The sequence below is a fragment of the Diadema antillarum genome, unplaced genomic scaffold (genome assembly GCF_040938485.1).
Source record: "Diadema antillarum isolate AM-2024a unplaced genomic scaffold, OU_Dant_1.0 scf00000068, whole genome shotgun sequence".
Classification (NCBI taxonomy): Eukaryota; Metazoa; Echinodermata; class Echinoidea; order Diadematoida; family Diadematidae; genus Diadema; species Diadema antillarum.
In genome coordinates, this window is record NW_027270957.1 from 71026 (window position 1) to 83428 (window position 12403).

The 12403-nt window shown below is 39.1% G+C and overlaps 1 protein-coding gene across 1 annotated transcript in view; it reads right to left on the bottom strand.

The window, feature by feature from the left end:
* Window positions 1-474: 474 nt before the first annotated feature.
* LOC139716615 (uncharacterized) overlaps window positions 475-12403 on the bottom strand; it is a 192753-nt gene continuing 180824 nt past the window's right edge. The window contains exons 9-16 of the mRNA XM_071628142.1: window positions 10925-11047; window positions 8861-8969; window positions 8215-8350; window positions 5503-5551; window positions 4884-4996; window positions 2100-2246; window positions 1283-1382; window positions 475-679 (exon numbers count right to left, since the gene is read on the bottom strand). Of these exons, the coding sequence (XP_071484243.1) occupies window positions 533-679; window positions 1283-1382; window positions 2100-2246; window positions 4884-4996; window positions 5503-5551; window positions 8215-8350; window positions 8861-8969; window positions 10925-11047 (924 nt within the window). The 3' untranslated portion in view covers window positions 475-532. The remainder of the gene's footprint in view (window positions 680-1282; window positions 1383-2099; window positions 2247-4883; window positions 4997-5502; window positions 5552-8214; window positions 8351-8860; window positions 8970-10924; window positions 11048-12403) is intronic.

A 12403-nucleotide genomic window follows, 5' to 3' on the forward strand; every position in this document is an offset into this window, starting at 1 on the left:
TGATAAGGAGACACCATGTTACAAAAACAGCCATTCCATCCATGTGAAAGAGCTGATCACACCTCCGGCTTGTCAGTGCCATGGCAATAGCTAGTAGATGCACGATGTTAGCAGGAAGACTGAATGCTTATATAATGTCAGCTTCATTTTACAAACATCATGGCCCTCCACAGCAACCCTGAAGGACTCACTACAAACTACAACTCGGTATGCGCCACAAATTGTCCAGGCATACATACAGTCTTTCAAGTTTGAAATGTAAAGTTCACTGTCACAGTTCAAACAGTCCACCGACCGAGGCTGGACTGTTCCTCTGTCTTCTATCCATCCAGGCTCTCATCCAGGCTTTTGGGCGTTTTGGGCATCTTTGAGCAGTAGGTAGGAAGGAATCTGGTTTGGCTTCAGATGTCCAACAGCAGTGCCCATTTCATGATGGTGGTGGGGCCAGGGAACGGGGGAACAGCAGTGCCCATTTTTGTGGTGGTGGTGGAGGGGTCAGTGAGAGGGGCGGGGTCCAGGCCCGCACCTGTCTCTACGACGTGGTCCACTTGGTGAGACTGGTGGGCCCCAGTTGCCTCCACTCCTCCTTAGTAATGCACATGTTGTCGAAGGCCGTCAGTGGGGCCAGCACGTTGGCTCCATTGTAGGCCGCGTGGTAGCGTTCTGGTGCCGCATGCACCTGGATTGGGGGAATCAGCATTGCAGAGAGTATAAGAGATTAAAGAATAGGTAGGTGGATAGATAGATAGATATAAATAGATACATAGAAAGAGAGAGAGACACACACGCACAGACCGAGAAAGTCCGAGAAAGTACTGTAAAAGTGGATATTTTTCGCATGAGTAATTTTTTGTCCTCGGCCGGGCAAGATGAGTTTTGCCTGTTCTTAATTCCACGGAATCAAAACATGAACTTCTGGAACATAGAGCAACCAAAAATATTTGCACGCATGTATTTGGAAATGAACGTAAAATGACTGATTTCTCTGCTATCAAATGAGCTGACAAAATTACAGTCCAATCATCAGCTACCTATGTATTACAGTTATTATGTATTCTTGCAAGGAACCAGAAATACAAATTTCAATATTAGCATAAAAGGACATAAGAGATTTCACTGCTGAAGAGAAAAGCAAACAATTGTAACTACTAACATTTGATGATACAACTAAAAAAAACAAAATTCAGCAACAACAACAAAATAAAAAGCTTGAAAAAAGAAGAAGAAAAGAAATGTCTATAAGTTTGAGAAGGCTAAAACCTTTCCTATTCATCTTTGTTACCTTGACAACTGTACTCTTTGGTAGCATCTTTGTCAGTTCTGTTCTCAGCCTTTCAGCGATGCCTGGCAACAGGGTAGTACCTCCACACAGGTAGATGCTCCTAAGAGGACAAATGCAGTACAAGTTTTGATCAGTATATTCGTATGTTTGTAATGAATCTCACAAAAACCCTAACACCTCCTTCTACGGGAACTTACAGCCATCTTGTAGTTTGCTCATAAGCATTAAGTACTTCTTTTGAGGTCACATAAAGAAAGTCCGAACCACATGCAATACTGTGAAAACTCTGATGTAGTGTCAAATTAAATGCTACTGTGCTTGGACATCAATAGCAGGTGTTACCCAGATGGAGGTTGCCTAGCACAAGGGCTAGCTCATCCAGTAGTAAAATAAGGCCTGCTTCACATGACCAAGGTAGTGTATGCTGCACAATTGTGTGAGCAGTACAGCATGGTGGGCGTGCAGGCATTGAAAACAAAGATTGACATGAATGTATTTTAAGACAGAAAGATAAATAGATGGCTGGAAAGATATAAATAAAAGATAGACAGACAAATAAACATATAATAAACATATACATAGATAGATAGATTGATAGAGGGAGGACGATTGATAAATAGATAGATAGATAGATAGATAGATAGATAGATAGATAGATAGATAGATCGATAGATAGATAGATGGATAGATAGATGGATAGATAGATGGATAGATAGATAGTTAGATAGATGGACAGATAGATAGAAGTATTGAAGGAAAGGGAGAGATTGTGAGAGAAACATATATATATTGAGAGAGAGTGTGTTCTTTATCTCACTTTGCCATGGCTTTCCTCTGCTCAATGTTGCATGCCTGGATGGCATTGTAGACCAGTGTATGGAGACCAGGGTGATCTTTGCCCCACACTTCAGGGTGGAACAGGCCCTCCGTGCATCGGAAACGGGAGTAGTCCAACTTGATGGTGCTGTGGAGACACAGAGTTGTGTACAAACAATAGGAAAGATCTTAGAAAACTGCACTTGTTACACTGCAATCACTGAAACAGTGCCAAATGTTATTTGACTTGTTAACATTTAAAACAAACAAACAGACAAACAAACTGGAATTTGACCTGCTATCTCACCAATTTTCACTCATGTCAACTTGATGAGCACAGATGGGAGTTTCTGCCGTGACCGATAATCTCATTCAGGTAAAATTGTAATAATTAACAGCCAATAAGTAGACTGATAACTCTAACTTACAATACTGTACGTAAGAAGCTATCTTGACTTTCATTCTCTTGAAGATACCACTGTATAATCATTAAACAAGACTTTGCAGGTGCACTTGAAGCACTGTGTTTACTGAATATGTCACATTTGTCATTGGAATAAAGCCATCATTCAGTCTGTTAACCTCAGTCGTTTCTCCTCTTCCAGCATTCTTTAATCACTTCCTGTCCCTCATCAAGTTACATACCCATTCCTGTCCCCCCCCCCCCAAATAAAATATCCTCTTCCTCCCCAAAATTCTCTGGAGACACCCTTATAAACGTATGTCAACACCTCCCTCCCCCCTCCCCCTTGCCAGAATGTTTAACCACCCTTATTCTTCTCTTCTCCAAGAAATCACAAACGAACATGGCATCAAGCCAGAGGATCAACATGTTAGATAGATATGATTTCTGACTGCGACAATGGGGGGATTCTTTGAAACAAAGAAGTTTGTTATTGTCATTTTCAACAAGGCACAAGATGATTCAGCACAGAAAATGTGGCCTTTAATTTGTCTTACCACATGCAGTTCCAGTTTTCTAACTGATAGTCTAAGATATTCAGGCTTTTTTTACAACACAAATTAAGATACCTCTCAAATATCAAGTGTCATGTTACAAACCAAATATTGTATCTCTAGGAAAGGGTTTGGTTTGTCTAAATCATACACACTCAATCTAGTCTAAAAGTTGTAATGACAACTCTGATATTGTGGACCCCTATGTAACCCAGCTTTGCTGATTAGGATGTTCCATCCCACAATGTGGAAATACACGTTGTATATTCATTTCAATTCAGGTGAATTAAACTGTATATTTTGACTGAATTAATATCAATGTAAATATACCACTACCATTTATGATATTAGTATCAATATCAATAGTCCCAATTTCTGGTTGCAGGGAGGAGTGGAGGAACTCTGTACCACAAAACTTGCCGAAAAATTTCCCAAACATTTTACTGCAGAGACTGGTTGAAAAAAAAAAGAAAAAAAAAGATGGCAGACCGCTTACTCTGACTCAACAGCATCAGTTAGATCTAATTAAACCTAACCACCAAGAATCGCTGCCAACCACTAATGGGAGGATATCATGGAGAAATCTATCATTGCCCCTTAATGAGAGAGGTGCTTTTTGTTTTGTTTTTATTTGAGGGGAGGAAAAAGGACTGTTGAGTCAGTTCAGCAGCTATTTTGAATTCCTCCTACCTACTTTGTGAGATCACGGTCTACCCTTGTGACAAGCAAGTGTATTCTTGTTTAAACATATAGCAGATCCTATATGTGAAATGTGCAAGTTCCTATGAAAAACATGGAAACCCTTTGCATATTACCCTATTCTCAGCTGGATACTGCACAGCAAGATATTTTTGCACATTATTATTTTTTTGTCCAATTACCACTGGCATTCAATGCATATAGTGTATGCAAGAACTTTTGCATGCATTTTTTTAATTGTTATCATAATGATAAACCTATTCTCACCTGCGTGCCTGTAATTTTTGAAAGCTCCGTGTACTTACATCATTCCTATTTTTTTTTTCTGTATGTGTATTTGTACCTACCTCTATATATGGGGTCTGTATGGCAGAATCAAATCCACACAAGAATGATAACTGATTATGGGCCCAATAAGAAACTAAACCCGAGTAGTCATAGATGAGTGTTTCTACAGTATGTCCCCCCAAAAAATACAATCAGATTTTCGAATTGATAACACCCAATATGATTAACCTGTCTAAATGCTACTTCAGGGTCTTAAAATGTAACATCTTGGCTCTATTTTGCAGAAAACGCCATTCAATTTGGTTAAGTGGTCACAGAGAAATGTAGATTGTTGTAAAGCATGTCATGAGTCTGATTCTTCCAATTTTAGCACTTCGATGCTCTTGTGTGTGAATACAATAGACAGAACTTGGAGGGAAGAGATTCCTGACATCCTCTACAAATTTCCTCATTTCTCTTTGACCACTGAAGCAAATCGAATGGGGTTTTCTGTAAGATGTGGGCAATGAGTTATAGTTTCATACCCTGAATTTGTATTTAGATTGATTCACTATTTTTAAAGATATCACTGCGGAGGGTCCCGTTGTAATTTTTTTTGGGACATACGATACAATAATAATACTTTATGTGTCACAATAAGATGCACTGAGCAAATATCAACACATGTATGCTTACTTTTACATCAACCCATTGAGGACGAGCCCCGAGTATACTCAGGCAGATGTCTATGGAACATGCGTGTTGTAGCAAAATCAAACCGTCCTCAACGGGTTATAGCATCCATGAAAGTGGAGATGTAATAAATAAGTCACAACTTTTCTGTGCATATATGATAACTCACCCAGTTCCATCTGGTACATCATATTTCTCAAGGTCGATGTAGGTACTGCACAGCTCTGGGTCCAAGGAACAGAACTTGAGCTCTGCGTGGTAGTCCTGTGCTACGAAGCAGGCCTGGAAAAAAAAAAGAAAGATGATGACAACTACTGTAAAGTTTACATTGATAAAATGCCATTATAACAAGACCACGTATATCAAAAGTATGATATGGATGATATTTGATGGGGGAGGAAGCAATGTTAATATATGACCTGAAATTACTCAAATATCTGTTGCAAATGCACTGCATATTAAAAAGTATGTTACATATCTTATTATTTATAATTAAATGTTGCCATTGAAAGGAAAGATACAGAGAGATAAATAGAGAGAGAGATATATAAGCCAGTGAATGAAAATCATGATATAAACAGAGTGATTAGTATGATGAAACTGATATACATTTTGTTAATCATGACCCTTTATTTGACATGCTGGCCATAGAGCTCTGTCTGTTATAGAATATTCAATTTTATGACCATGCTCAGATAATCCAACTTTCAAATTCTATGGGTGATACATTGATTAACAGCAAAACAGACAAACGAAAACATTAAAAAGGCCAAAAATCCACATCTTACCTTTTCTTTCAGCAACCTGCCGATGTACTTTTCAACTTCTGAAAATAACCTGGAAGGGGAGAATAACAAGAAATGGGAAATTTATGACAAAACGATGATTAAAATCATTCTGTTCAATTTTCAATTCACACATTATTTTCATTTTTTAAAAATTCTCTATAAACCTTGACGGATAATTTCCAGCACTCTCATACTATATGCAGTGCAGCAAGAAATAAACTAAGCTAATTTGATTTTGCAGCTCGAAGAATTCATGCTGGCATGCATTAGAGCAATTGCATCTTAAATGGACAGGAAATGTGAAATTGCTTTATACTGTGTACTTAGTGATGCATGACTAGATTGAGTGCAACAGACGTCAGGATATGGCGAGACACCTTACAACACATTAGAATGTGATGAAACATGGAGCGAAAGTGTTCAGAATCATCTAATTTTCTCCAGGAAAGGGTGAATCTACGAACCAGCTGCGGGCGACAGGCCTCGGTTATCAACGAAATGATTGAGCCCTGCGTACTCCTGACATTTGATATCGAGGTCGCATTTGTGCCCCCGATCTTATCCGACCTCCAAGCATCATGTGCAATCCATGTGTTGCAATTAGTAACATATTCTCTTGCCGTATTCTACAGTTTCTCTGACAGCTATGGGCCCAAACCTTTTCCTATATACCACATGGTTTGACTTATGATTGACTAGTTTTTTGTTTTCATTCTCTTTCTCTGTTGATCATCTTTGGTGGCGTTCCAATAGAGATGTCCTTGACTGGATGAACAGAGGAAAACTTTCACATCGACTCTGTGAAACGATTGACTCCGAGATCCGATCCATCATGGCAAAGACTGACACATTTGATACATGGTGCATCAGATCCAGGAATGAATTGAATGTGACCCATGAGGGCGCTCTATCATGACCCCACCCTCTTTTTTTTTTTTTTAAGACTCAATCGTTTTTGTTTTTGTTTTTTGTTTGTTTTTTCCCAATCACATCATTCATCTTCAGAGCTCCTCTCTAGGTCCTGTGGGATTGTTGAATGTTGAGCCCTACTGTGAGAGGAGTCTAGATGTGTGTGTGTGTGTGTGGGGGGGGGGGGGGGCGATGGAATATCGAGGGGCGGGGAGGAAATGTTGCAATCGCTAGCCTCCAGCAGAAACCTTACCAAGATCAGACAAGACTCATGCCCTCATGAAATTCAATTATGATTACTCCATCAGCCCAATGAGCACTTGACTCTGATTTAGGCTCAAAATAGAAAACTCGCTCTGCAAGCTGCGCCCTGCTTATTTACTTGTTCCCCCGTATTTGTCTTGTCTGTAACAAACTGCTAAGATGGGTTCTCTAAGAAAGGTACAAGTCAATACTCTATCTGCGATACAGATGAGATTTACCAAGGAAACTATTGCTCGTACAAGTTTCTTAATCTTCAGCTATAATGAAGAGTTGTTATTACTTACATCAGAAAGTCATGAAATAAAAGGCAATTGTTACTCCCATTATCAAGCGCTGAAAAAGTCCTGAGTATTTTTGAAAAGCAGCCTTCAGCTTTCATCACAAAACTGCCCTCACATGGAGGTGCGGTGAGAGCACAAATTTAGCTTTACATCAGACCTGCTGCAAGGAAACATGTCGGAAATCAAGGCTTTAGAACTGCAATGTAGAGAGGAACATCACATTCTGTAAGTCTTGAACATTCAAATCCTGCCGATTGATCAGACAGACATTAACTTATCAAGAACAAGAACTGCCTCCTCCTCCAACACAAATATCAGCCCCAGGTGCACGTAAGTCTGTTTTCAGGAGATTATGCTCCCAGGGAAGCAAGGAGGCAAGTCCTACCCAGGCAGCTAGATATACAGTAGCAGGGCAATAAAAGGACATGTAAACTCGAGGCTTCACGTGAAACGGTTTTTCTAGACGCCTCGACATCAGGAGGAAAATTCCACTTCCCCTCGCTCAAGTTCGAGCCCCGTATCGCAGATTCCTATCGAAGCGAGAGTGATTGGTTAGTCACATCTGCTCTAATTTCTCGTTTCTTCATCTGATGCGGGGAGAAAGCAGTTTTAGAGACGAGAGAGAAAGGAAGAGTTGTACTCAGAAAAAGTAATTGCACATCCTCCTTTGCTCACACCTTAACTCGTCGTCTGCCAAAAATCCTCCATCTGTACCGGCAGACAATAGACCCTGGCACACTCGAGTGATAACAGGCCTCATAGGGTCGCAGTGTTGCGGGTTTGTTGCCGTGGCAACAAGTTTTCACAAAGAAACCTATCTCCATCCCCAGACATCTGCTGAGGAAACATTTATGACCCGCGCATTTCGGCTTTGAGAGGTTGTATGTATCCCTTGTTGCTGGCATGCTGTCGCTACTAATGTAACAGCAGTGGTCAGGTGTGGCGCTGTGCAATAATAAAATCAATGGTCTTGTTGGCTGCGACAATGTGCAACACATATGACAGCTGGATTTTACTGCCTTTGGTTATAGTCATCTTAAAAAAAAGAAGTGATTTCAGTGAACATGACACTAGCTTTCATCGATAGAAAGTTTTTTTCTATCATTAGTTTCTTTTTCCACGAGCTATAGATGATAAGATCTATTGAGCTACACATTCAGCATCAATTTTTTATACATAATTTTGAATGACAAATGAGCCTGAACTTTTACCTTCAGTTCATTTGAATGATGAAATACAAGACATCTTTTCCACCTACCTGTGTCCAGTCTCTGTGAGAAGCCGTGTGAGGTGTTCAGTGATCTGCCTCCCTCCAAACGGTAACCTGCACACCCCCTTTTCTACAATGTAGCCATCCACAATCGGGACGATGTCCACCCTCTCTCCGATGTTCACTGCATCAAGAAACAAAGCAAAACAAGTAACATTTTACATTTTCATACATATTCTGGGAATAATTTTATTTCTCAAATTTGAGTAGCAGTTTTTATCTCTGGGAAAACACTTTAAGCAAAGTTCTGTAAAAAAAATGTGTAAAAAACCTCCTACACACAAGACATTTTATATAGCAGTCATATGAAATTGCATAGCAAATTGCGATGGGATACCAAGAAAATTATTTCCTGATATTTTTGAACACTTTACTTTTTCCCTCAATACACCACTTTCAGTGGCTAGCTTCCATACTTATATTACAGCATACAAGAACCCTCAGCATTGAATACCAAGCAAAACATAAACCAGAAACCAAAAGATATCGCACCCAGTTTAGGCCAACAGATCCAGGAGACAAGAAACACAGAATAACCAACATATCCAACTGGACCAATACCAATCCCACTGAGACCCATGGAAATACACTAATGGTTAAGTCTGTCAAGATGACACCATGTACGTGACCTTACCCACAATGCCTGAGGTAGCCTTGTATGAGTAGAGCGCCATCAGGGCCTGCTCCTGGACCAGGATGCCCTCCACGTTGAACCTGTCAAAGATCATCTCTACCAGCTTCTCCTGGAGGGGATTACAAAGGGGAAACAGAAATGGGTCAGGTATCAGAAAAAAGAAAGAAAGAAGAAATACCTCTGTTTGGTTCAATCCTTCAGGGATGATTATTACCGGCAAATAGTTCAGTGCATAAGTTTAGAGCAAATGATGGCTGCAAGTTTCTACAGGCATTTCATTCTAAAGCAAAAAAAAAAAGAAAAAAAGAAGAAGAAGAAGAAGAAGAAGAAGAAGAAAAAAAAAATATATATATACATACATGTATATATATATAAGGTGAAGTGGGCTCGGCCTTGAGAATTAAAGGCTATTAGTGTACATACTGCAACGTCTGCGAGCAGTCATTCCTCCGTCACACCTATGTATATATTATTTATGCATCAGCTGAGAAGATACATTACATATAGAAGCACATAAACACAAACAGAGATGTAAAACATAAAGAAATAGAGGATGGCAATCACGTAAAAGAAAGTACTAAAATGTTGACAAGATGCAAAGGCTTAAGATATTGTGTTTACTCTCACTCAGTAGCAGTATTCTTCAGCCTGACCATGATTTTCTTTCATTGTGCACCAAATTACATATCAAGTTTGGGGAGAGGAGACAGAACATATAGGGCAATAGATAAACAACATCAAAAGCAAATGAAGGGAAAACGAAAAACATCCATAACCTGTTGAAGACGAGTCCCGAGAATACTCGGGCAGGTGTCTATGGGACATGTGTGTTGTAGCAAAATCAGTCCACCCTCAATGGGTTAAAACACTTAATCAAGTATCAATGTCCAGCAATGGGAAGTCACTTATATGTAAAGGGAAACCAAGGTTTCTTACTTGGGAACGAGCATATTGCTAACAGACAACAACATTCATGATGAAATATTTCATTTTTGGTTTTAGTTTTCCCCCCTTTTTTGCATGGTGGATTACCCCCCTGAAACAGACGTCGGCACAAAACATCGGTATTGATTGCATCACTCTTCTGCTTTCGCGAAGAGATGATGATACCTGTTATCCCCGGCAATCGCAGAGAAAACGCATAACAGGAAATGACGATAATGATATAACCAGGCCCACATGTTGGGGACCCCGTCGGCTTCTGCCGCTGACGAGTGTCCGCACACAAAGAGAGAATTGTTGGATTCGGAGCTGATGACTCGGATAATCATTCCTGACAAGAATGGTTTGGGCAAAAATTCTGCTTGCCTCTCTTGATTTTTTGGTTTCACTCAGGGAGTTTGTCTCGACCTCCTCCCTTGGAATTCTGGGATTGAGTTTCAAACTCATGCATTGCCTTGATGGCTCTTATTTCATTATATTTCAGACTCAAGGAGAGGAGTTGATATTAGGCAAAATCTGATCCCGTACTTTCATCTTTTTTTTTCTCTCTGTCTGCCTCTATGAAATGACATATTAGATGTGGAATTTTTTAAGAAGACTGCTCAAGAATGATAGGTATTAATAAAAAGTAGCTGCCAAAACATGGATGATCTAATTTTCTGTGATGCTCTTGCGACAGTAGGGGAATCAGCATGGTTTGATATTTTTAAACATTATTTTTACCTTACACCCGAAGCCTTTCAGATACAGATTTTAGTTAGTGTTACCAAGAAGGTTCAAAGAAAAGAAACAAAGAAACAAACGTAAAATAAAAAACAAAGAACAGAGAAACAAACAAGAAAATGGCACACACAAAGTGGCTGAACTGTTTATTCCCACAAATGAACATGGCCATCTGCAACAAAATAAAAATGATATATCTTTGGGCTATTAGTCTATCAGAAACATATAGAGGTTCCGGGATGCACTTATTAATCATGATCACCTGCAATTTTCAAAATTTTGATTTTAAAAATCAAACTACAGCAGAGTAGAAATTTCTTAAAAATATCAAATTAACAACATAATGGCTGATAAGTATGACGAGTGACATTTGACGGGACAAGGAGGTCTGCCACTCACCGTCATCTTGGGAGCCATGTTGAATGGGACGATGACCAGCAGAGTGTAGGCGATTGGATCCACGCAAAGCTCTGAAAAAGCCGTCTCAAGTAGTCCTTCTGTGACTGCCATATTCAGCTTGAACTGTGCAAGGAAGGCAAAATGTTCATACAGATATTTATTTGTGGAATGTTGATGATATTAATGGTAAGTCATCAAAATAAAGAAGGCGACAGTTTTCAATGGTATTATGGTTCAGCAGAATCATATGGCATATTGTAGCAGACAATGTGATTAGCTGACCAACTAATCACATTCCAAGTTTTGTTTTTACAGTCTTAAAATGACAATGACACATTACTGATTAAAATTGTAATCCCAAGGCGACATAAAGACTAATGATAGACATAGCCAGCAATATGCAGCACTTTCACAATGTTGCCTGGAAGGTAGTATAAAAATATATTGCATAAACCAGGAATGTATTCATCTTGCAGATAATATTCTCAAATGTTGTCAAACATATCAGACAAGAAAAGAATTATGTTCATCAAAAGCAGCATAGTGCACTCCAGTGCACTAGTTTGTTGCACAAAACTGCCTCACTTAACGAAAACATGTTTTTGATACTGAGTGCTATCAACATTTTCAATTTCAAATTGTGGCTACTTCTAGATTTTTGGTCATTTTCTTTCTTTCTGTTGTGAGGATGTGTGTGTTCAAGTGTGCATGATTGGCCATTTTTCTTGCTCAGTCCTGTTTAATACAACAAACACAGACACCATGTACAATTATATAAGAAATGGTGACTTATATATTGGTGAATTATATAAGAAATGGTGAAAGAAAATATTTTTCCTCATTTTTTGATGGGATCCACATATGAGAACTAAATCCTACTAGAAACCAAGCTATTGTATTGTATGTTTGTTTTTTAACAACGCAGGAATGAGATGGATATATTGAAAATGACATTTACATATGTTCAGGAGTTGTGCAATATATCTCCTTGTCTGTGACATGTCACTACCATGACGCATACTGCCTACAATCATGTCAAATTCCACCTACAGCTGGGAATGATAACTTTCACATTCACTGTTGAATCCTTCAAAAACATAACAAATGAAAACAAAAAATAAACCAACTGCCACCATCCCCATTGTCATGTGACACACCCATGAAGCCCCGAGCCCAGGGAGAGGGCTTGAGACCTTTTTTTCCCCCCTGATTAATGCAGAATTTTATATGCCTTAAAGCTTGAATGGGATAACGCAACAATATCTATGCTCAACAGATATCTGACTAAGAGTGAATACTTCTTCGTCACATGATAAAAGGAATACTCATCCTTGAATTTTCTAGATATCATAGTGGGTAAATTTCTACTATTTCATACGCTGTCATTTGAGTGTATTTGGAAGTGCACAGATACATTTTCATCAGAGTATGGACGATATGTTATATTTTAATTAACAGTCAGTATACAACTACTATAAA